This window comes from Prunus persica, chromosome G1, assembly GCF_000346465.2.
Source record: "Prunus persica cultivar Lovell chromosome G1, Prunus_persica_NCBIv2, whole genome shotgun sequence".
Lineage (NCBI taxonomy): Eukaryota > Viridiplantae > Streptophyta > Magnoliopsida > Rosales > Rosaceae > Prunus > Prunus persica.
Window position 1 is genome coordinate 35,920,510 of NC_034009.1, and position 21,911 is coordinate 35,942,420.

The window sequence follows — 21,911 nt, forward strand, 5'->3', positions numbered from 1 at the left end:
TAAGAAGAATAGTTGAAGTTGATGTTGACTCAACCCTAGTTTATACTTTGATTAAGCAACAAAATGGCTGAAGTGAAAAGTTGTCAAAGTCATATTCATTCTTTTTGTTCTAGTTTGGGCTGTGCCAAGATAGGTTTGATTCTGATGGGCCACCAACTTTGAATTTTGGTTCAAATAGAAATGTGTTCGCTTGGGCTGCTTGACGCCAGGCCAGTTTACTATAAATAACAATAATAATTAAAGGAATATTAACTCTAATACGATATTTTTACACGATGACTCTGCAAGACTAATTGGAAATGCCTTTTTCCGCCAGCCAATAGCTTTTTAGAAATAAAATGTTCATTTGAATACTAGAACATATGATCACATGATAGCAGACATGCATTTGTTCCTCATGCACATGCATACATGTGAGTATATTTAGTTAGATACATGACCACGACCACAAAGCTAATATATTTACATGTGAGAAAATTTGTGCCATACATGTGCCATAAAGCTAATATATGTAATTAAAAAATTTCCCTCTGATTCTCACTGAAATGAAATCCACATTATCAGCATAATAGAGGAGGAATTTGTGGAATCTAATCATTGCACTCTCAAAATCCAACAAAAATAATGTTCTAATCTTCTTACGCTGTTCATAATTAAGTCAATCTTTAATCAAGTGATTCAACTCCAGCAAAACTATGCCCTATTAAGCTAATCACTTCTTCTTACAATCTGTAATGGACAGGCCAGCCAGCAGAAGAAAGCAGTTCATGAAAAAGGGGAGACATGTTTATCCAAGTCAAAATTGATTAATCTAATTTGCTCAATGGCAGAGACATGTTTGACTAAACATTGGAGAACACTACAGATCACTCTTTACCTCCAATGACTCCTCATTTACAGAAATCTTTCGAGCATCCAGTAGCCGCTGCACAGAACACGTCATCATCATCTCTGCCTTGCCGACTTCATGAGCATTCTTTAATGGCACCTATTCTGTTATTAAGCCCAAGCCCACAAATATGTAAGAGAGAATTTCTCCAGCCAATAAATTCCAATTACATCATACAAAGACAGAAACATTGGATAATCAATTTAAGACCAAAACTGTGGGCAAACAAGTTAACCTTCTATTTCAAACAGAACATACTATAATGAGAACTTTCAATAAAATGCAAAACTAAAGTACCTTTGACACTTAATGTTTCTATGCATGAGCATAATACTGAGCAGAACAGGGACCATCACTAAACACAAATGCTCCAAAGAGTGCCCACTGATAATGTAATGATTTGCATGGTAAATTTTCATGTCAGCAACAGCTTCAAATTTGGAGAGAAGGTAAACCCCTGTAAACAATTGCTTTTATAATTTGCACAGTCCAACATTCTCATGGGATAGGAATGGTCATTGGTGGAATTCCTTAGCAAAACAATAAACATCAAACATTCTGAAGCCGTATTCTGGACCATCCATTGTGAAAGTTACTTTTAAAAAGAGAGGGAAAAAGAAATGACTTTGAAGGAAATCACCCAGTGTGTACTTGTTAAGATATTCTAATAAGCTACAGCTACAGAGGAATCAATTGACCATTTCTATTGTACTTCAATTGTGCAGGGAACAGCATGTTCTTAAAAAAAACAAAGATTATTAATGAATATGACGTACCTCCGGCCCAAAGCCAATATCTTGAGTGAGTATATTTGGGTGGAAACACAAAGCACATCCCTGGAATTGCTATACATGGAATCAACTGGAACATCATGTACAATCTGATATCATTATATGTTCTGCAACCAACTAGTGAACCATATTCAGTAAAAATCACATGCGTACCTCCAATATTGAGTTTAACACAGGAAGAGAGAGGAGAAAATACAAAACTAACCTGTCATATGCAGTACTAAGAAAAGCAATGAAAAGGAGTGCAAATAGACTACTTAAACCGATCCTCTCTCCCACTCTCTCCACAATAAAACTAGAGAAAAGAGAGGAGTATGCAATCATCATCTGCAATTCAGAATCTACTTCAACAATTGAAATAAACAAAAGACTGTACATACATGATTAGGATCGAGATACTTGATTACCACCAAAACCATGTACCGTAATATTTTTATTAATATTTTTTTCACTCACGCTCCTTTTGCTTTAAAAAAGTTGGCAAATCTGCTTTCAAGTAAAAATTTGCATCACATTCACATTCCCTTTTGAGCGAGAATTTGATTGAACAGTTAAGATAACACTTCTGTTTTTGTTGGTCTTGAATTTTATAGAATCGATTGCACAGGTAGTTATCTAGAAACGAAAGCTCTTGAATGAGATGGAAATGCTAACCGGCAAGGTGTCCCACGTTACTCTACTATCATCGGGCTTCAAATGATAATAAGCAGACCCAAAAGCCAGCCCTGCTATTCCAGCATAGAATAGTGCCCAACCCCAAACTTCACCAGGCAAACTGAAACCAACCCGTTGCCAAACAAAACCAATCAAAATCAACTCCTCTGAAATCACTAGAAGAAAGATATCATTATACAAAGTAAGTAATTACAATGCAGAAGTACAGAACCTGATGTTGAAAAGGCCCCCTTGGCAACAAAGAACAAAACCCAGAACACCAACAACCAAAAAGGGGAAATTGGTGATCACATTCAATGTATTAGGCACTCCTACGAAAAACCCAGATAACAGAATCAAACAAAACATACATAAACAGTGAGAAAAGGAGAGAGATGAGAACTTTCAAATTTGGGTACCAAGGAAATTGCGCATGTCAGCGTAGAGATGGTGTTTGGGGGAGTGAGAAATCTTGGGAGTGACCAACATTAAGAAAACCCAACACAGAAACGCTCCTCCCCATATACGCCTTCTCTTCCCTCTAATTGCAAGCTTTTGAGTTGCCATCCACACCATCTCTCTCTCTCTCTCTCTCTCTTTCCCCGTAAAGAAAAGGTCACTCCTATTCTGCCCGTGTGTGTCCCTGCCTTTCCTCTTCTTCTAAATATTCGAATGTGTTTGTTGTGGTGCCAACCTTCTTTGGGTTTTGGTTTAACTTTTGATGATCTTTTAAAATGGGAACTGAAAATTTTAAGCATTACATACGTGGTTTGTGAATTGTATTTTGAGACATTTACCGATGGTGGCAAAGATAAGGAGTGTCAGGATTACACATTACCACGTGGACTCGAGATTATAATCGACGGTAGAGAATGGCCTGTGATATATGAAAGTAACAGCTCGTATTTTACAAATCAATTAATCAGTGGCGCCACTCACTCACCATCTCCCGCTTGTTTAGCGCAGGTCCCAGGTGCACTCCTTTTATTGACCCAAAAAAAAAGGTGCACTCCTTTTTCTCCCTCTCAATCTCAAATCCAAGTTTTAATTGGATCTTGATGGGAAATTTTGGGTCTCTTCATATTTACAAGGCAGCGATATGATGGAGAACTTTTTTGAGTAAATATAGATTCATGTATAAAATAACAATAAATGAAAAAACAAAACAAGACACCTGAAAAGAAAAAATGGAGAACTTTTTTTAAAATATTTTTTACTATAACATATAATTTCCAATAAATAAATGTAAGTGGACAGTTATATAATTTCCAACAAATAAGTGTAAGTGGACAAAAGAAAAATGGAAAAATCAGCTCTTATCGTACAAAAACTACTAACATTCTTTGACGAATTACTTCACTTGTTGCTATGATGCTTTTGAACTAGTTGTGAGGTTTTAAGATTCATCACATTTTTCTCAAAGTAAATACAGTAGCAATTTTAGGTCACCATTATTCTCAATCTCGTGTTTGAAATCTTTAATTTTCATGCTCTTATTCTTATGGTTGTCAAAATTTGTTATGATGATTGTGAGAGAATTTAAGCAGTAGTAATTTCTTTTCTAATTGCATAAAAAAAAGATCAACATTGTAATATTGAGTCAAGAGTCCACATTTGCGACTGAATAGGTGTTTGCTTTAGGACTAGATTGCTATAAGCTGTGGTTGAGAAGCATCAACCAAAAACTTTGCTTTCTTGCATCGCATGTACCACCAACAAAACAACATAATCTCTAGACTATCTCCATCGGCTTAAAGTCGCAATAAGAAAGACAAAATATAAAAGCATCTCAAATAAAATCTCCTTCAATTATTCTTCAAACTTGAGTGGTCTCCAATGGCCCAAAAACAAAGTAGACGCTGTAAAAAAAATATCACGACATACTTGCAGCAGGTAATTAGTCAGTGCGAGGACTCAATTGGAAGGAAGCTTTTTTTTTTTTTTTCTTGTCTTTTTTGGGTACTGCTGTGAGAAACCGACACTGCCATCAGACTCGCAGAAAAATAACGTATCATTTTCAATCAGGACGCAATCAAGCAATACATATATTATATTCTCAGCTTTTAATTAAGCTATAAAAAAAAAACATGCATGGCCTTTTGTTTCGCATAAGGCAGCAAGTTAATAGCTTCCATCCCCCGTCTGTGTTCCAACAAAAATCATATTTTTCAACTTCTCTTTTCCTTTATGGTTATGGTTTGATTGATTTTAACAACTTTGTTATTCTAATAATCATCAAGTTGGGTGAGTACCACTTGTAAAAGTTTTGTTTAGACGCAAAGGCATCTCAGATCTACACCAGACATTGCTTCCACAACAATTAGAGCATCCTCCTTTTTGTTTTTCAAGTATGGAACTTCAAAATCTCATCCTAAAATTCATATTTGTTTTCGTAATCATCTCGACTATTTGCACGCAACAATGAAGATAAAAGTTGTTAAGAGTGCATGATAACTATTTTGAAGATCGACGATAGTTTACTTAATTAGGATATGTTATAATACCCTAATTGATTAAGCAGTAAAGAAAAAGGAACATTTGGACCCATGTTGCACAAAAGTGATTGAAGTGAAAGGTAATGTTTTAAATTTACCCTATAATGTGGTCCCCTTCATGATTCAGACATCAAAGAAGAAGAAAAAACATTGATAATGTGATGTGAGGACCACAACCAAGACTGAGAGACATTAAAAGGTTCAATTCGGTAAACCCCAGCAATTATGTATCCACATTTTATGTTAATTTTGGAAGAAACCCTACCCAAACGATACACAAAAAAATCCCCCCACGTGCAGCACAACACAACCAAGCACCTCAATATACGGATAAGCACAAAGGAGGAGAGCCAATGTGATTTGACCAAACTGCCCCACCCTTCTATATATCCTGTGGGCAGCATAGAAATAAGTCATATACCGCCACTCTATCAGTAAAAATGAGCCCACTCTGCTAAGACAAGACCACCTGCAACTGCAACCACCAAATTCCAGCTACCACTCCTTCCGCCACAAGACCCCAAACAACACATGGAAGGGTAGAAGCAAAAACAAACATGGCAGTATCAACACCAAAGACACTGCTTGGCTCTTTGCTATCTTCCTCATTACCAATTTATGAGAAAAACTTGTATTGGGATAACACTGTTTTGTTATCTCCAGCTAATTACGTTCTGCCACGCATGTTAAAAATTCAATATGACTGAGTGTGATGGAATGGGAATACAAAAAAGTGCTGCCCCGTGAATTGTGACATACAAGTCTTTCTCCGGCATATACGGAAAAATAATTCACTCTTTTAAAAAATAGAAAAAACAAGTAAAATAACTCTTCCAAACAAGCCAAAAATGTCCCATCATAACAAGGGCTTAGGATTTTTTTCTTCATCATCTTTTTTTGCTCTTGAAAAATAAACAAACAATAACAACTAGTGGGAAATGGTAAATACAATCTCTACGACTGCTGCAAATGGGTTTTTCTTCCTCAGGCAGGCATGACCCATTTACCAATATACCCCTCAAATCACAGAAAATGAGAGGCTGCCCTGCTCTGATAAGCTATTGCTCTGCTAAACACATGATTGAACTAGAAGACATAAATAAAGGGCAATATTTGGACAAATAGTTCAACAAACACAAAGCAGTAGTGAGTAGATCCACATTACCATCCAGTAAACCCTAATCTTCATCAATCCAACCCAAACTAACATAAAGTTAAAAACCCACCATAGAAAAATAATTGAATTTCCTTCACTTATGCCCCTCTATTGAGCATGTCCTTGTACCTTATGATGGAATCCAACCTTTGCAGCTTCAGCTGGTTCTTGAACTTGTTGATGAAATCATCCGCCTTGGCATCCACCTCCTCGTCCTCTGTCACTTTAGCTTTCCTCTCCCTCACAGTCGCTGGCCGGCGAATCTCCACAATATCATCTTCTTTAAAATGACCAAATGCAGACTTGGAACTCGCAGACTTCTTCATCTTCTTTGGGAGCTTAGTGGGTACTTCTCCGGATGCTGGTTTGGTGTCTGACTTCGTCCTGCTCACATGATGGTCCTGTAGAGGCTTCAGCTGACTGTAAATCTCATCGAGGCTCTGCTCTTCTTCTGATTCTGATTCTGGTTCTGGGCTTTCTGGGTGTTCATGGTCTTCAAAATGGTCTTCATCTTGGAACTGGTCATGTTCAGAATGGGATTCTGGCTCCTGGGTTTTGTGCAGAGTGGTTGTGGTGGTGATGGGTTGTGACGGGTTGGTGGAGGGTTGTGATGGGTTGGTGGAGAAATCTTGTGGAATGTAGAAGTTGATGGACTTGAGCCTCTGTAGCAAAGAAGGGGATCTAGTGAATTGGGGTTGCTCAGCTTCCTGGGTGTGCCTAAAAGCATAATGGGTGCTCTCAGTAGTTTCTGGGTTTTTCTCAAAGGTGTTTGTGTGTGGCTCTGGGGATCTGTAGTGGTAGAGGTTGATGGATTTGATCCTCTGCAGCACAGATGGAGATCTAGCAAGGCCTTGCTGCTGGTTTTGTGGGTCTTGGTGTTTCTGGTTGGTGCCTAAGTTTGAAGCAATGGCAATGGTGCCTATCATGACATTGAGGAGGACAAAAAAAACAGTTGGAGTGAACCAGCTGTTCATGGAAGCCCAAATTGAGACAGATTCCTCAAACATGGCTTTTGGTGGTTACAGTGTTTTACACACAGAGAGAGAAGGATGGGGAAAAATGAAAATGGAGGTGAAAAAGAAGAAGGGCAGAAATAGAAAGCTCTCTGCTTCTGCATCCCTTTATTTGGGTGGATATTTTCATCATCTTGTGCAGGTTTTTGGTATTTTCTGTGGAAATTTTTGACATATATTATTTTATTTTTATGATATCGAGGGCACGTGGCGCTGAGTGATGGATGTGTGTGAGAAACGGACAGAAAAGAAGAGGTGGTTGTGAGAAAATGTGAGGTTGTGGTTGGATTAAATAAAGGCAAGGTAACTGAAGGTGACAGCACAGACGGGGAGCTAGATTGCATTTGCTTGCCTCTGTGAAACGGCACCGTTTGATACTAGTATTACCCTTTATCAAAGGGTTCTCTCCACTCTCCACTCTCCAATCTCGAATCCTTTGATTTGGGTGTTACTGATTTATGATGATGCAAATATAATTTTTCAAAATATGCTTGTCAAAATTCCTCTTCATGTGATAGATATTTTCATGCTTAACAAATAAGTGATCAATAGACTTAGACTTTTAGTTGATCAAGTGAAGTGAACGTTTGACAATCATTTCCACCTATAATTGATTTATACAAGCACTTACAAAATTAATTTCTTTACAAATCGTTTCCCTCTGTTTGGCATCATAGTTAAATACAAATTCACAGCCGAAAATATCATGCATAAGAGCAAATGAATTATAGCTCAAGTGGTTAAGAGCGTTTACATCATTAGCATTCGAGATTTTAAATTCAATTCTTCCTTCCTCAATATCGCTTGTATTAAAAAGAATATATTGTGCATGGATATCAAACCATTTTTATAAAGTGGTTACTTAATTAAGGTCTCTGAAATTGTGCAATAATTTGAGTTTTTGGTAGTACCAACCAACATGAATTTATTGTCACTCAAAATTGTGGTTAGTGATTAAGGGATTTTATGGGCAATAGCAAGACCAGTATACTTTTTAAGTATTTCCTAAAGTAGAGCAACATGGGCAATGGGCATGGCCGCCATTGTCCATTAAATTAAAATGTCAACCCAGCATCTAACATGGTAACATGGGCCTCCTCCTCCTCCTCCTCCTCCTCCTCTTCCGTCTCCATTATTAAGCCTGTACCACCTTTATTTACTCAAACAGTCGGCAACACAACTACAAGCAAGCCTTGCAAGCCCTAACCATATGGTGATCAACTCATAGTCAAAGCCATCCCCTGTGGGACTAGCAGCACTGCAAGTTCCAGATGTATACAGAATCTCTGCCATACATGGAGGGCTCTGAGCGCTTGTGGGCTACATGCCCATGCCAATGGATCGATGTATCTAACTAAACTTATTAGCCTGAAACTACACCGCAACACCTAACTCTTAATTTAGTCGTAATTGTCTTTTCATACATACAAGTGTTAAACAAATTGGCTCGTTTCTTTAAACCTTCATCTCTCTTCATTGGTTCGGCCCAAGTTATTAAAACCCGATGAAGTCGGGCCAAGTCGAGCCCAAACCCAAAATGATTCATCCATCACATGTACCATGCAGTGCACGAATCACGATTAGCACACCATGGGGAAAAAGTGTCATCACGGTGTCCTTCGTTCTGAAGCAAAAGGCCAAAACACAAGCCGCCTCCTCCCTCAATTAAGTCCTGTTCGTCAAACAATGTCGACACACTAGCTTCATAATTTTCTCATGACTCATATCACTGCTCTGTTCTTCTGCTTGAACACACTAAATTAGTTTTTGATTATTTATATAAATATATCCTAGTGCTCTTTTTCATATAACTCATATGCATTCTATCTCATCCCCCCTACAACTTTTGCTGTTAATTACGATGAAGGTGTGTGTGGTTTCGCATGGCCAACTGGAGCTTTGACCGTTGGTCTGTCTTCTTCAATTGAGGTACAGTTCTATTACATATCTTCACTGTTTTGTTTCCAAGAAACGAAAGTTTACCTTAAAAACTGATTTTGAAATCTGGGTGTTTATGCAATTTACTGAAACAGTTGTTCTAGGTTGGGTGCATGTTTTGCAAATCCAAATGATGGAAATGTTGGGCTCCAAATTAAAGCACAACTGCCTGTCTTTCTCCAACACCATACTGTCCAAGCCTAACGCCACCAGTGAAGTCTGCAGAGATTTTTCGAGCTTTGTCCCCCAATGTACCAAAAAGAAGAAGAAATTTGGACTTGCGCTCTAAAACTTCAATGAAAGTTCACTTTCATTTTGATTAGATTTGTTGTAAGGGTTGATGTTTATTTGCAGGGTCTTTTTGATGCCATTATCTTTTTTGAGCAAATGGGGATATTCATCAGCTTCTCAATAACCAAGTAAATTCTTTTGTTACTCGAATATCTGCGCGTTGAGTTGTTCTTACGAGTGTCGACAAAGACAACCTATGAACAGATGAGTAACCAAAAAGATATGAAACTTGTTGTCGACCAAGTTCATGAAAGTCCCCATTTGCCAAAAAAAAGATATTTGTGTCAAAACGAGCCTAACAAGAAAAAACGTCAACTCTTACAAGAAATCTAACCACTACAAAACATTATCTTTACTTTTTGCAGCTTAGTAGCTTATTAGGAACTTGATGATGTATTGGATCTTATTATAAATTTGTTTTCTTGTACGGTTTTAACAGAACACGCTCCATTCGTAATTGCATGGAAATTTACGCGTTAAGAAAGTTTGTCATCACTTTGAACAATTCAGTGTACGATGTTTGCTGGATTTACTTTAACTTACTCCTTTGTCTGGTCTCGCTTGTTTTGGCTTTGGTTTTTAATTGTTTCCTCTTGTGCTTTGGCTTTGACCTTAATCTAGTTGCTCTGTTTGCATGGTCACGTTTTGTTTGTATTGCTTTGTTTGTTTGGTCCCAGATAGATGGGATTTCAAATTGAAGCCAAAAGGCATATGTGTCAATGAGATTTAAAACCACCACAAACAGCTCCTGCAGTTTCATCCATCTCTTCTGTTAAAAGTTTAATCCATGATGAAAGTTTTGCTGTATTTCTTTTATTCTTGATGACTGTTAATTTAGTCCAAAGTAAGTGCAATGAAGATGACCAAGCAGCATTGCTCCGCTTGAAGCAAAGCCTTATATTTGATTCTTCTGCTTCCTCCAAGCTTGTAACTTGGAATTCAAGTACCGGCTTCTGTTTTCAGACTCGATTGGCAACCTCAAAATGCTGTCCTCAATGCATCTTTCACCCTCCAACTTCCATGGATCAATACAAGTTTAACGGTTCCATCAATTCCATTCATTGGGAAAATCTTATCAATGTGGAGTTTGTTGACTTCAGTTACAATCTATTCGATGGAGGCCAGTGGCGGATCCAGGATTATGTAGCCAAGGGGGCTTAGTGTAAAAGTTATGAAATTTTTCTACAAAGAAAATAATGCTAAAAAGATAGAAAGATAGTACTTCCATTCATAATTCATAACAAAACCAATAATACAAGTTACAATTGTCCACGACGAGTTTTCATATTCTGAAAACGTTGCATTATAATTTCGTTATCAATACAAGCAAAAACATCTCTCTCAATGTAAACAATCAAGCTATTATTCAACCATTGATCTCCCATTCTGTTGCGAAGTGGATTTTTAATAATATTCATAGCGGAAAATGCCCTCTCCACTGATGCAGCTGCAACCGGTAAAACCAAAGCCAATGTAAGAAGCAAATACACAAAAGGAAATATTTCATGCATTCCTTTCTCCACCATTTTTTCCGCAAGACTACTAATCCCTTCCAATTGAGAAAAATCACTACTCGAACGCATATGATGAACATAAACACCAAGTTGATCTTCAAGCATCAATAAGTCTCTATCCGAAAAATCATAAGGATAAAATTGAGCAAGACGAACTAGCTTTCGTTTGTCAAAAGCCACAAAGTTATTTTTTGGACTCAAGCATGCCAAACAAGTAAGTAACTCAGTACTTACCTCGTTGAAGCGATCATTTAATTCCGCAAGTTGCCCATCAATTACATGAATAAAGATCTCCACACGATAACGATGATAATTTGTCTTCATTGGAGCATTACGCCGTGATCTCCCTGGAATTACATATTCCTCATCCATGGTAGGAACTATAATATCATGTTTGTAACAAAACGAGGATGCTTGCTCAACCAATTCTTCAAACTCATTATCCCTCATCAACTGCAGGTTTTCCTTGCATGTTTTCACTAAATTCATTGCACTCACAATGTCTTGATCTTTCTTTTGCAATGCTAGAGACAAAGTGTTTGTTATTCCCAATATAGCTTTCATTACAAATAAGTGAAACACAAACTCAAAAGATTGTATTTCTCTCCATAACTTATAGGCTTCACCTGAACTATCATTAGGATTATCATCAACAATCATTTGAAGCACATTCACCACAGATGGGAACATAGAAATGATACTAATCAACGTACCATAATGTGAGTTCCATCGTGTATTGCCGGCACGTTTGAGAGTCCTTTCTTGATTTAAGCCCCGCCCCGTTATAAGACAATCATCTTCAAAAGCTCTTACAAGCTCTTCTTGGTATTGTGCTCTAAGTGCATCGCGACGCTTACAAGATGCTCCAACCACATTAACCAAACTATTAGCCGTTGTGAAAAAAGAGTTGACATCAATGTTTTTCTTTGCTACCGCAACAAGAGCTAGTTGAAGTTGATGAGCAAAGCAATGAACATAAAATGCACAAGGTTGTTCTCTCAAAATCTTTGTCTTAAGGCCATTGAACTCACCTCTCATATTGCTAGCTCCATCATAACCTTGTCCTCGTAGCTTGGAAAAGCTCAAATTCGTGGAAGAAAAGAATTCATCAATTGCTTCCTTTAGTGCACTTGAAGTAGTGTCGGTTACATGTTGAACCCCCACAAACCTTTCAATTATTTGTCCTTTGTCATTCACATAACGCAACACCATCGCCATTTGCTCCTTTATTGAAACATCACGTGCTTCATCCACCATTATTGAAAAATATCTATCTTTTACATCACTCAAGATAAGATCAATGGTTTCTTTGGCACAAGAATTGACAAGATCTTTTTGAATTGAAGGAGCTATTAACTTTAAATTTCCCGGAGCATTTTCCAACACAACGGCCTTAACTTTTTCATCATGATCCGCAAGAAATTGCAAGAGCTCTAAATAATTCCCTTTATTACTTGATTGTGCACTTTCATCATGACCACGAAAAGAAAGCCCTTGCCGCAACAAATATCTAGTGCACTTAAGTGATGCATTCAAGCAAGTGCGATAAGCCGTGCGAGCTTGGCTTGTTTGCTTGATCACAATTGTTTCAATGTGTGTAGTTTGATGCATCAAATTGTAAGCAACTTCTCTAGCTTGGTTGTGAACACTACAAACCGGTCCAATATGAAGGTTAAATCTTTCTTTCGCCTTCTTCCAATTATTGAAGCCTACCCCAGTGAATGCATCACCACCCACTTGATCAAAATTAGATTTGAAGAGATAACAATGAAGACAAAACGCAGCATCTTTAGCAATACTATATTCCAACCAATCATGATCATCAAACCAATGAGCAATGAAGCGTCTATTAATTCCTGATTGATTAGTTTGTGGGAATTTATAACTTCTAGGTTGACAAGGTCCCTTTTGTAGATATGCTCTTCGGATCTCATCCCTAATATTAGGACTATAATCCGCCATTCGAGTTCTTAGTCCAGGGTCTGCTTGAAGATTAGCTAAGATCTCATCTACTTCAATTGGTCTTGCATTTGAACTACCCGGATTAGACAGAGAAGAACTATCCGTAGATAATTTTCTTTTAAAGAATCGTTCCATAAATCTACAAATCAATTAATTCAATCAATCATTAATTTTTATCCAAATTATCATATGAATATGAAAATTTCAATAACCCACTCTCAATATTCAATATACTCCCTAAACCCATATCAATCAATATTCAATATACCAAATTATCATATCAAATAACAATCAATATTTAATATACCCAATCAATTCATATTATCAATCAAGCATAAACTCAATCAATCTACATTAATATGATTATCACTATGATTCATATCCATAAATTTAATTACATAAAAAAAATATCAATATGATTCATATCCATAAATTTCAAGCATAAACTCAATCAAGCATAAACTCAATCAATCAATATGATTCATATCCATAAATTTCATTACATAAAAAAAATATCAATATCAACAATATATATTATCACTATAATTATTAATATCAGATTTTCCATGCTTACTTACTTGTAGTTTAAAAAATGGGCGGCGGACGGCGGTAGAAGGTGGTGGTGATCGGCACTGGGCCATCGGTGACGAGTTGATGGAGGTTGTCCAAGGTTGGGAGGTTGGGAGGTTAGGGTTTGAGAGGATGGGAAGAGGGGCTGTGGAATTGGGAATGAAAGGTTTGGAGAAAATGAATCTGTGCAGAGCTGCTGTGCGTGTGTGCTGTTCTGTTTTTTTTTTTTTTTAAATTTTAAAACCTGGCCCAAAACAACGTCGTTTTGAGGCCAGGTCAATTAAAAAAAAATTTGACTGAGCCTTGACCAAACGACGTCGTTTGGCAAGGCTGGTTTTAAAAAAAAAATTACGCGCAGCGCAGCTGCGCAGGACATTTCGTTGGGGCATTTCGTCGAGCACATTGTGTGCATACAAGGGGGCTTCCAGCAGCTGTCCAAGGGGACTTTCATGGACTCCCTTGCCAAATTTCCAGCCTTCCAAGGGGTCGTCCGACCCCTCTTGTCCCAACGTAGATCCGCCACTGATGGAGGCATTCCATTGCTGGAATTAGTTGCCCTTTCCAACAATAAGTTCTCTCATCAAATCTACGAATTTTCTAATGTCTCTTCTTACCGATTAGGCGCCCTTGATTTGTCTTTCAACAATTTGGAAGGGCCAATAACCAAGTTTATTTTTAATTTAAGAGGGCTTGAGATCCTTTTACTTTCTTCAAACAACATAAGACATAAAAATAAAATAAAATATTTTCACATATTTGGTGAAACATTCAAAATACCAAAAAATGCCATTGGTTAATTCAAATATTAATAATTGAAATTATTAATTAAATGAGGATAATATGATAAATTCATATTTTTTCATATAAAAAATAAAAACAAAAACAAAATCAGATAATAAGTCATATTTTTATGGAACATAACTACTCATGTTATTTTTTCTTAATTTTAAAAATAAAATATAAAATAAAAAAGAAACCAATTGGCAGCGTATGCCAAGAAACTAATATATATATATATATTTTATGGTACACAAGCCATATGCTGTACTCAGAATATACAAAAATTTCTTAAAATAATTCGTGGCTGGTACATGTGGAATTGTTATTCAACTCAGTTCATTGCTTTTTGTGACGTGTCTTTCTTCTTTTTTTCCCTTTTTCTTTTTTGATTAGAATTATTCTCACTTACCTCCTTGTCCTTGCACTTTCCGGACCTTCAATCTTTGCCGTCCAGCAGATCGTGTAGCCAGACGCCACAGAAAGCGGCCCCGCTTGGGAACTTCTTCTTCCAAAAAGATATTCTCTCTCTCTCTCTCTCCGCTTGCGAACTTTTGCTTTTGTCTACTGAAACGTTTGAGGACCTTGACTGTATTTCAATACTTTTATTCATCTAGTTGCAACACACAAACCACTGCCCAGAAAGAAAAAAAAAAATTATGAAACCACTGTCCGATAGTTCTGCAGTGTCAATTAATGGATGCCAAGAAAGCCCATAAAGACTCCTCTTCATCCTCACCATCCTCCTTATCAATATGTTGGAAGTTCCGAGTTTGTTGAGCTTTGGAGGTGAAGACGCACGCAAGGGCTTCACCGGCAACCTTAACACCGCATTTTCTGATGCAGGTATCAATGCCTCCTCTTCATCCTCCTCCTCAAAAAGTTGGATGTACCAAGTGTTCTTGAGCTTTAGAGGGGAAGACATACGCAAGGGCTTCGCGGGCCACCTCCAAGCTGCATTCTCTGATGCCGGTATCAACGCCTTTCTTGATGACAAAGAATTAAGAAGAACGGAATTTATAAAAACCCAACTGGAGCAGGCAATCGACGGGTCCATGATCTCCATAATTGTCTTCTCCAAGGGGTATGCCGATTCCAGTTGGTGTCTTGATGAGCTGGTGAAGATCATGGAGTGTAGAGAAAAATTGGGGCAAAAGGTTATTCCATTATTCTATAATGTTGATGCTTCAGATGTCCGGAAACAAACTGGTAGTTTTGCAGAAGCATTTGAGAAACATGAAGCGGGCATCTGTGAAGGTAAACTTGAGAGAGAAAAGGTAGAGCAGTGGAGAAATGCTCTCACTCAAGCTGCAGATTTGTGTGGGGAAGATCTTAAAAATACTTACAATGGGTAATTACTAATTTTCTTCGATTATCATCTCCTTACTTGACAACCATCTATCCCTTTTCTTTTTCCATCATATCAAGGATGACTAGTGATATGCATATGCGCGGCGATCCTACGTTTTGGAGGTCCTAGGCGAACATCCTAAATGAGTCATTCTCCCTCTATATCTATATTAATGTGATTTAAAAAAATAATAATATAGGTACCTACATATAAGTATTATAATAATTGAGGGCCCTAGGCGACTACCTTGACTGCTTGTGGCCAGGGCCTCCCCTCGTCATATAAGAAGAAAACATTTTGATTCTACAAGGCTGTGATCTAATCATACCTTTGTTGATCAATAATTGCAGCACTGGTCGTGATGAACTCTGTCCTCAATTGAATGAACCTCTCTGATCTAAACTTAGATAATTGAGGTTGCACAGGTTCTTTAGTAATTACAGATAGGATTATAAATTTGTAGTTTGTTGCCTAATGAATGATTCGTAGTTTTGCTTCTGTGTTTAATTGGCAGGCATGAAGCAGAGCTTATCAAGAAAATTATTGGGGAGGTTAATAAACAGTTGCACAGCAAATACAAATTAGACATCGAACACCCAGTTGGAATTACTTCTCGGTTGTGGGATTTGAGTGATCAGTTAGACATTGAATCAGGTTCTAAAGATGTTCGCATGATTGGTATTTGGGGGATGGGCGGCATTGGAAAAACAACGCTTGCCAAAGCCATTTATAACAAGTTTGAACGTAGCTTTGAAGGTAGGAGTTTCCTTGCAAACGTGAGGGAGGTAATTGCAAACCAAGCCATTAATGGTCTGGTTGGTTTGCAAGAAAAACTTCTAAATGATATCTTGAAAAGCAAGGAGGCGATAAAGGTTGGTTCTGTGGATTTAGGGATCACTATGATACAAGAAAGACTTCGTTGTAAAAGAGCACTTGTCATAATCGACGATGTAGCTTCAATACAGCAAGTAAAAGCAATAGCTAGAGATCGTGATTGGTTTGGACCTGGAAGCCGGATTATTATAACAACAAGAGATCAACAATTGCTAGAGCAAGTTGAAGTGGATAGCACATATCCCGCTGAACAAATGGATGAGGAAGAAGCTATAGAGCTCTTTAGTTGGCATGCCTTCAAAAGAGATTATCCTGATCAGGAATATCTTGACCTCTCAAAACGTGTAATTCATTACTGTCAAGGTTTGCCACTAGCACTAGAAGTTTTGGGGTCTTTTCTGAATAAAAGAACCACATCAGAGTGGGAAAGCCAATTGGAGAGATTGGAAAGAAGTCCTCATGAAACAATTACAAAAATACTCAGAATAAGCTTTGACGGGCTACCTAGCCATACAGACAGAGATATATTCCTTGATATATCTTGTTTCTTTATTGGAATGGACCTGGACTATGTCACACAAATATTAGATGGAAGTGGCTTTTCTGCAACGCTAGGAATCCCTATCCTCATTGAACGGTGCCTTGTAGATGTTAGTGAGGAAAACGAGTTGATGATGCATGATTTGCTTAGAGAGATGGGAAGAGAGATCGTTCGTGAAAAATCCGGCCGTGATGACCCTAAAAAATTTAGTAGATTGTGGAATCACGAAGATGTAACAGATGTATTGAGAGATGAATCTGTAAGTCCTTTCCCAGTAAGTTTTAGAATGCATCATGCAAGAGAAGCATATGTATCCCGTGTCTATAATAAAATAAATGCTCTACTTCGGTTTCGTTTTCCATTTCTTTATATATGCATTAAGATCAAAGTAACACAAATATGTGCTTTGATTGCCAACACAAACTATAGGTCCTAACATACATGGACTTTCATGTTTGTACATCATGTTTCATATGCAAAAGACCCTTTTCTTACTTGGTACTACTCTTAACAGGGAACTGAAGCAATTGAAGGACTTGCTCTAGATTTGCAAAGCTCTGACAAGGCTAGTTTCAGTGCAGCAACATTTACCAATATGAAAAAACTGAGATTACTCCACTTCAACAATGTAGAGCTCACTGGAGAGTACAATATCTTCCCCAAAAAGCTAACATGGTTGTGCTGGCATGGATTCCCTTTAGACTCCATACCAGATGACTTCCCTAATCAACCGAAACTAGTTGCTTTAGACTTGCAGTATAGCAAACTCAAAATAGTTTGGAAGGATTGCAAGGTATAATAATCTCAACCTAGTTGTTGGCTCTTTCTATCTTGTTCTATACATACACTATGTTTACTCTCTCTTCATTTTGCATTAATGTTTGTATCAGACCTTCCTTTTGGATTTTAATTTTGGTTTTGTGTAACAGTTTCTTGAGAAGTTGAAAATCATTAATCTCAGTCATTCCCATTGCCTAATGAAATCACCAGACCTTTCAAAACTCTCATGTCTCAAGGAATTGATATTGGAAGACTGTACGAGTTTGTCTGAGGTTCACTCATCCATAGGGGATCTTGGAAGACTTTCTGTGGTGAATCTTCAAGACTGCAACATGCTAGAGGATCTTCCACTGAATTTCTATAATTCCAAGTCTATTGAAACTCTTCTACTTAATGGTTGTTCAAGATTTGAAAACTTGGCTGATGGCTTAGGGGACATGATATCATTGAAAACTCTGGAAGCAGATAACACAGCCATAAGACAAATACCATCTTCCATAGTAAAATTGAAGAACTTGGAAATTTTATCAGTATGTGAGGTGACAAGGTCGCCATCAACTAATCTTGGTCTAACCGAGGATGCTATCCCTAGGGATCTCTGGAGACTAATTTCCTTAGAAAATTTAGATCTTGCAGACAATGACTTTCATAGCCTACCAAGCCTCAGTGGTCTTTCAAAGCTTGAAATTTTATCGTTAGACGACTGCTTAAATCTTCGTGCAATCCCAGATTTACCAACAAATTTGAAAGTTCTGAAAGCAGCTGGCTGCACAGGATTGGAAAAAATGCCAGATTTTTCAGAAATGTCAAATATGAGAGAATTGTATCTAAGTGGTTCTTACAAACTCACTGAGATTCCAGGCCTGGATAAGTCCTTAAATTCCATGACACGGATTCATATGGAAAGTTGCATGAATCTCACTGCTGATTTTAGGAAGAACATCCTACAGGTTAATCCTTCTATCTCTCATCTTTCTCTATCTACCACACACACACACGTACGTACATATGCGTGCATAGGAATGTGTTTCTTCTACAAATTTGACCCTACATGGTATAGGGATGGACTTCTTGCGGATATGGTGGCATTGTTCTGGATGGAGATGATATTCCTGATTGGTTCGACAGTGTCCATGAGAATAATATTTTGGATTTCAATGTTCCCCAAAGTGTTGGTCGTAATTTTAAAGGGTTAACTTTGTCCTTCGTTTACTCTTCAGACTTGGACAATGAAATTCCTGTTGTCATTAGCATTACAAACTTGACCCAGTGTACTGATTTTGAAGCCTGGATCACAGATATAGCAGAACAATATGACTGTAAACTTGGAAATCATTATGTTTGGCAGGGACAGTTATCAAACGACGAGCTCAAATTGCAAGACGGTAATCAAGTCTCAATTCAGATAATGCCTCAAGATAATTGTGTGAAGGTGAAGAAAACAGGTGTTAGCCTGGTATGGGACAAATTTATGAACGAAAATATGACTGAATACGATCTTTGTGGGTATCAACGTCGCCCATCTCAAAAGGCAGGACCAAGCCATGATATCTCAGATGACATTGATCTCAAAAATGATAATGGCATAACAGAATCAGAACACTTTTCAGAACTCACATATCTCGAAGACTGCAACAATGATTTTCATAAGGATCTCAGTTGCGTAATTTCCTTAACAGGTTTAGATCTTAGAGGCAATGATTTTCATAGCCTAATTCTAGGCCCCGGTGGTTTTTCAAATCTTCAAAATTTGTGTTTAAATGACTGCATACATCTTTGTGCAATCCCAGATTTACCAACAAGTTTGAAAGTTCTAAAAGCATCTGGCTGCACAGGATTGGAAACGATGCCAGATTTTTCAAAAATGTCGTATATGAGAGAACTGTATCTAAATGACTCGCTCAAACTCACTGAGATTCCAGGTTTGGATAAGTCATTAAACTCCATGACAAGGATTCATATGGAAGGCTGCACCAATCTCACTGCTGATTTTAGGAAGAACATCCTACAGGTCAGTCTCTCTCTCTCTCTCTCTCTCTCTCTCTCTCACACACACACACACAGACGCAAATGTATATGCACATGCATAGATAAGAATGTAATGATTATACAAATCTGGCTCTACATGGTATAAATAGGGATGGAGTTCTTGCGGATATGGTGGAATTTTTCTGAATGGAATTTATGATATTCCTGAGTGGTTCGAGTTGGTTGATGATGTGGACAATCAAGTCTACTTTGAAGTTCCTGCTGGTCGTGATTTAAAAGGGTTGACTATATGCTTCCTTTACTCTTCAGACTACCCAGAGCTTGAAGATTCTCAAGGTCCTGTTCGCATTACAGTTAAAAATCTTACCAAACAAACTGCTTTGCACGCAAGGCTAGCATTTGCCTCAGTAAAAACTTCAAGAGAACCAGAAGACCATTATCTTTGGCAGGGACAATTGTCAAACGATGTGCTCCGTTTGCAAGGCAGAGACAAGATCTCCATTCTAGTAAGGCCTCTGGTTGATTTTGTGAGAGTGAAGAAGACGGGGGTTTATCTAGAATGGGACAAACTCATGAAGGAAAATATGCGTAATCCTGATCCTCATTTGTATGATTTGGAAACAAATCGGATTTTTTCCCGGGGAGTTGCTGATGGGGCAGGATGGAGCCGTGACACATCTGTTCCCACTAATCAATCGAATGCTGTAGATGAACCATTAGCAGTGGAGGGTTGTTTAGCGCGTCTTAAAAGTTTTTTGTTTAATCTTTTTTTCAATTGTTTTTCCTTTTCCCACCTACGTTGATTGTGGTTAGTTACCAAAGATTTGAGTTGATGGGAATGATTTAAGATTGAATTTTCCTTCTTTTTTTTTTCTTTGCTCTAAATTCTTTCAATTGCAATGGAAAACTTCAGCACGCATGTCATCTGGAGAGGAAAGCGCCGCAACCTTGAATTGAATTCTATACATTGCCAGGAGCCAAATTCTCTCTTTTCTTTTTTTGGTCGAAAAATTCTCTCTTTTCTTTCACTTGCAAAGAAGACGCAAATCCCTTTGACAGTTATATCAGAAACAAAAAGAATGTAACAATTGACCAGTCATCACCTTCTTGTGGCTCTTTGTGTAACCTACAATATATTACTCATCATTTTCTGTTACAGAACACTAGTTGCTTGCTGCTGCCAATGATCTGGATCCAATCTGTTCAGTGTCCTTAAACCTCCGCCAACGAGAATCTACTAGGGTTGGCATGGCAGGGCAGGGCATGGCTCTTGTGTAAACACCTATCTGATTGATCCTGGACCCTGGTATATGTTTTCATTGAACAATCAGGATAACATTACAGGGGGAAGAGAGAGAGAGAGAGAGAGAGAGAGAGAGGCAAAGGCATAAGGAAATATCATACAGCAGAAAATAATTACATATCAAAACTTCCTATTAACCTCTTCGGTAATCTGATCCTATCATCAAAACTCCCCTAAAACCTCCATACAATAGCTTGTTTTTTCGATCATAATGGTCTCAATTTCTCATATTACTCCTTGCCTCAAATGGATCAACTGAAATTAACTTCTACCAACTTGAGAACATTTCCTGACTTCTTGAGAAATCAATACAGATTATCCTACTTAGACCTTTCAGGGAACCAAATTCATGGTAAGGTGCCAAACTGGATTTGGAGGCTCAATCTTCTTGAAGACTTAAACATTTCAGGCAACTCCCTGGTAAGTTTAGAAGGTCCTTTACCAAACCTCACTTCTGCTCTAAGCTTGCTTGAACTTCATTCCAACCAGCTTCAGGGACAAATCCCAATTTTATGGACACATCGGACGGCTGGAGACCCATGGCACCTGGCCAATGCTTCAAATCATAGACTTAGCTCACAACAATTTCAATGGGGAAATACCAGGAAGATCTTTGAGAACACGGCCGGCAATGCTGGCAAACCAAGGTAATCCCCCTCAGAAATCAACCACCTTCTCGATGTGGATGGATTAGATGATATTAATTATCAGGATTCAATAACAGTTGTGAGCAAAGACATGGAGATGGTTTTATTAGTAAAGATTTTAACTATCTTCACTGCGATCAACTTCTTGTGCAACAAATTCAGTGGACAAATACCTGAGGAGATAGGAGGATTCAAATCATTGTACATCCTCAACTTGTCCAACAATGCTTTCACAGGTGCAATCTCACCATCGTTAAGTAACATGCGAAAACTCGAGTCATCAGATCTCTTAGTGAACAGCCTGAGCAGGCAAACTCCAGCAGAGTTTGCCAAGTTCACTTTCCTCTCGTTCTTCAATCTCTCAAACAATCACTTGGTTGGCAGGATCCCACACAGCACTCAGTTTTCAACATTGC

General features: G+C 37.9%; 4 protein-coding genes and 1 long non-coding RNA gene across 8 annotated transcripts; 2 read left to right on the forward strand and 3 right to left on the reverse strand.

Moving 5' to 3' along the window:
- Nucleotides 570-3,097, reverse strand: LOC18789458. 2 transcript variants are annotated; one of them, XM_007222841.2, is made up of 7 exons: nt 2,754-3,093; nt 2,567-2,666; nt 2,335-2,455; nt 1,886-2,007; nt 1,666-1,787; nt 1,187-1,346; nt 570-993 (listed from the first exon to the last, which is right to left on the reverse strand). In XM_007222841.2, the coding sequence occupies exons 1-7, from the start codon at nt 2,908-2,910 to the stop codon at nt 966-968; spliced, it is 810 nt and encodes a 269-aa protein (XP_007222903.1). In that variant the 5' UTR covers nt 2,911-3,093; the 3' UTR covers nt 570-965. The 2 variants fall into 2 exon arrangements, with proteins under 2 accessions (XP_007222903.1, XP_020421071.1); XM_020565482.1 differs by lacking the exon at nt 570-993 and having other exon boundaries at nt 1,187-1,273; nt 2,754-3,097.
- On the reverse strand, nt 5,670-7,297 carry LOC18789373. Its single transcript, XM_007223125.2, has one exon. The coding sequence runs from the start codon at nt 6,990-6,992 to the stop codon at nt 6,084-6,086; it is 909 nt and encodes a 302-aa protein (XP_007223187.1). The 5' UTR covers nt 6,993-7,297; the 3' UTR covers nt 5,670-6,083.
- Nucleotides 8,780-9,765, forward strand: LOC109948333. The gene is made up of 2 exons (XR_002270985.1): nt 8,780-8,927; nt 9,032-9,765. It is a non-coding gene; the product is annotated as an uncharacterized LOC109948333 (long non-coding RNA).
- On the reverse strand, nt 10,487-11,998 carry LOC109947410. Its single transcript, XM_020557371.1, has 2 exons — nt 11,455-11,998; nt 10,487-11,265 (listed from the first exon to the last, which is right to left on the reverse strand). The coding sequence occupies exons 1-2, from the start codon at nt 11,996-11,998 to the stop codon at nt 10,487-10,489; spliced, it is 1,323 nt and encodes a 440-aa protein (XP_020412960.1).
- LOC18789634 (disease resistance protein TAO1) lies at nt 14,492-20,422 on the forward strand. 3 transcript variants are annotated; one of them, XM_007227172.2, is made up of 6 exons: nt 14,492-15,401; nt 15,916-17,035; nt 17,291-17,569; nt 17,706-18,506; nt 18,617-19,567; nt 19,695-20,422. In XM_007227172.2, the coding sequence occupies exons 1-6, from the start codon at nt 14,806-14,808 to the stop codon at nt 20,346-20,348; spliced, it is 4,401 nt and encodes a 1,466-aa protein (XP_007227234.1). In that variant the 5' UTR covers nt 14,492-14,805; the 3' UTR covers nt 20,349-20,422. The 3 variants fall into 3 exon arrangements, with proteins under 3 accessions (XP_007227234.1, XP_020411151.1, XP_020411152.1); XM_020555562.1 differs by having other exon boundaries at nt 18,905-19,567; XM_020555563.1 differs by lacking the exon at nt 18,617-19,567.

What these genes read in the sequence shown, in the direction of transcription:
- LOC18789634 (XM_007227172.2), top strand. Translation starts at nt 14,806, where the DNA reads ATGTTGGAAGTTCCGAGTTTGTTGAGCTTTGGAGGTGAAGACGCACGC. An exon ending in CTTAAAAATACTTACAATGG is followed by an intron (nt 15,402 to 15,915) that starts GTAATTACTAAT and finishes TTTAATTGGCAG; the next exon opens with GCATGAAGCAGAGCTTATCA. An exon ending in TAGTTTGGAAGGATTGCAAG is followed by an intron (nt 17,570 to 17,705) that starts GTATAATAATCT and finishes TTTGTGTAACAG; the next exon opens with TTTCTTGAGAAGTTGAAAAT.
- LOC109947410 (XM_020557371.1), bottom strand. Translation starts at nt 11,998, where the DNA reads ATGGTGGATGAAGCACGTGATGTTTCAATAAAGGAGCAAATGGCGATG. An exon ending in ACGATGGAACTCACATTATG is followed by an intron (nt 11,266 to 11,454) that starts GTACGTTGATTA and finishes CTTTGTCTCTAG; the next exon opens with CATTGCAAAAGAAAGATCAA.
- LOC18789458 (XM_007222841.2), bottom strand. Translation starts at nt 2,910, where the DNA reads ATGGTGTGGATGGCAACTCAAAAGCTTGCAATTAGAGGGAAGAGAAGG. An exon ending in TGACATGCGCAATTTCCTTG is followed by an intron (nt 2,667 to 2,753) that starts GTACCCAAATTT and finishes GGTTTTTCGTAG; the next exon opens with GAGTGCCTAATACATTGAAT. An exon ending in ATATTGGCTTTGGGCCGGAG is followed by an intron (nt 1,347 to 1,665) that starts GTACGTCATATT and finishes AATTGTTTACAG; the next exon opens with GGGTTTACCTTCTCTCCAAA.
- LOC18789373 (XM_007223125.2), bottom strand. Translation starts at nt 6,992, where the DNA reads ATGTTTGAGGAATCTGTCTCAATTTGGGCTTCCATGAACAGCTGGTTC.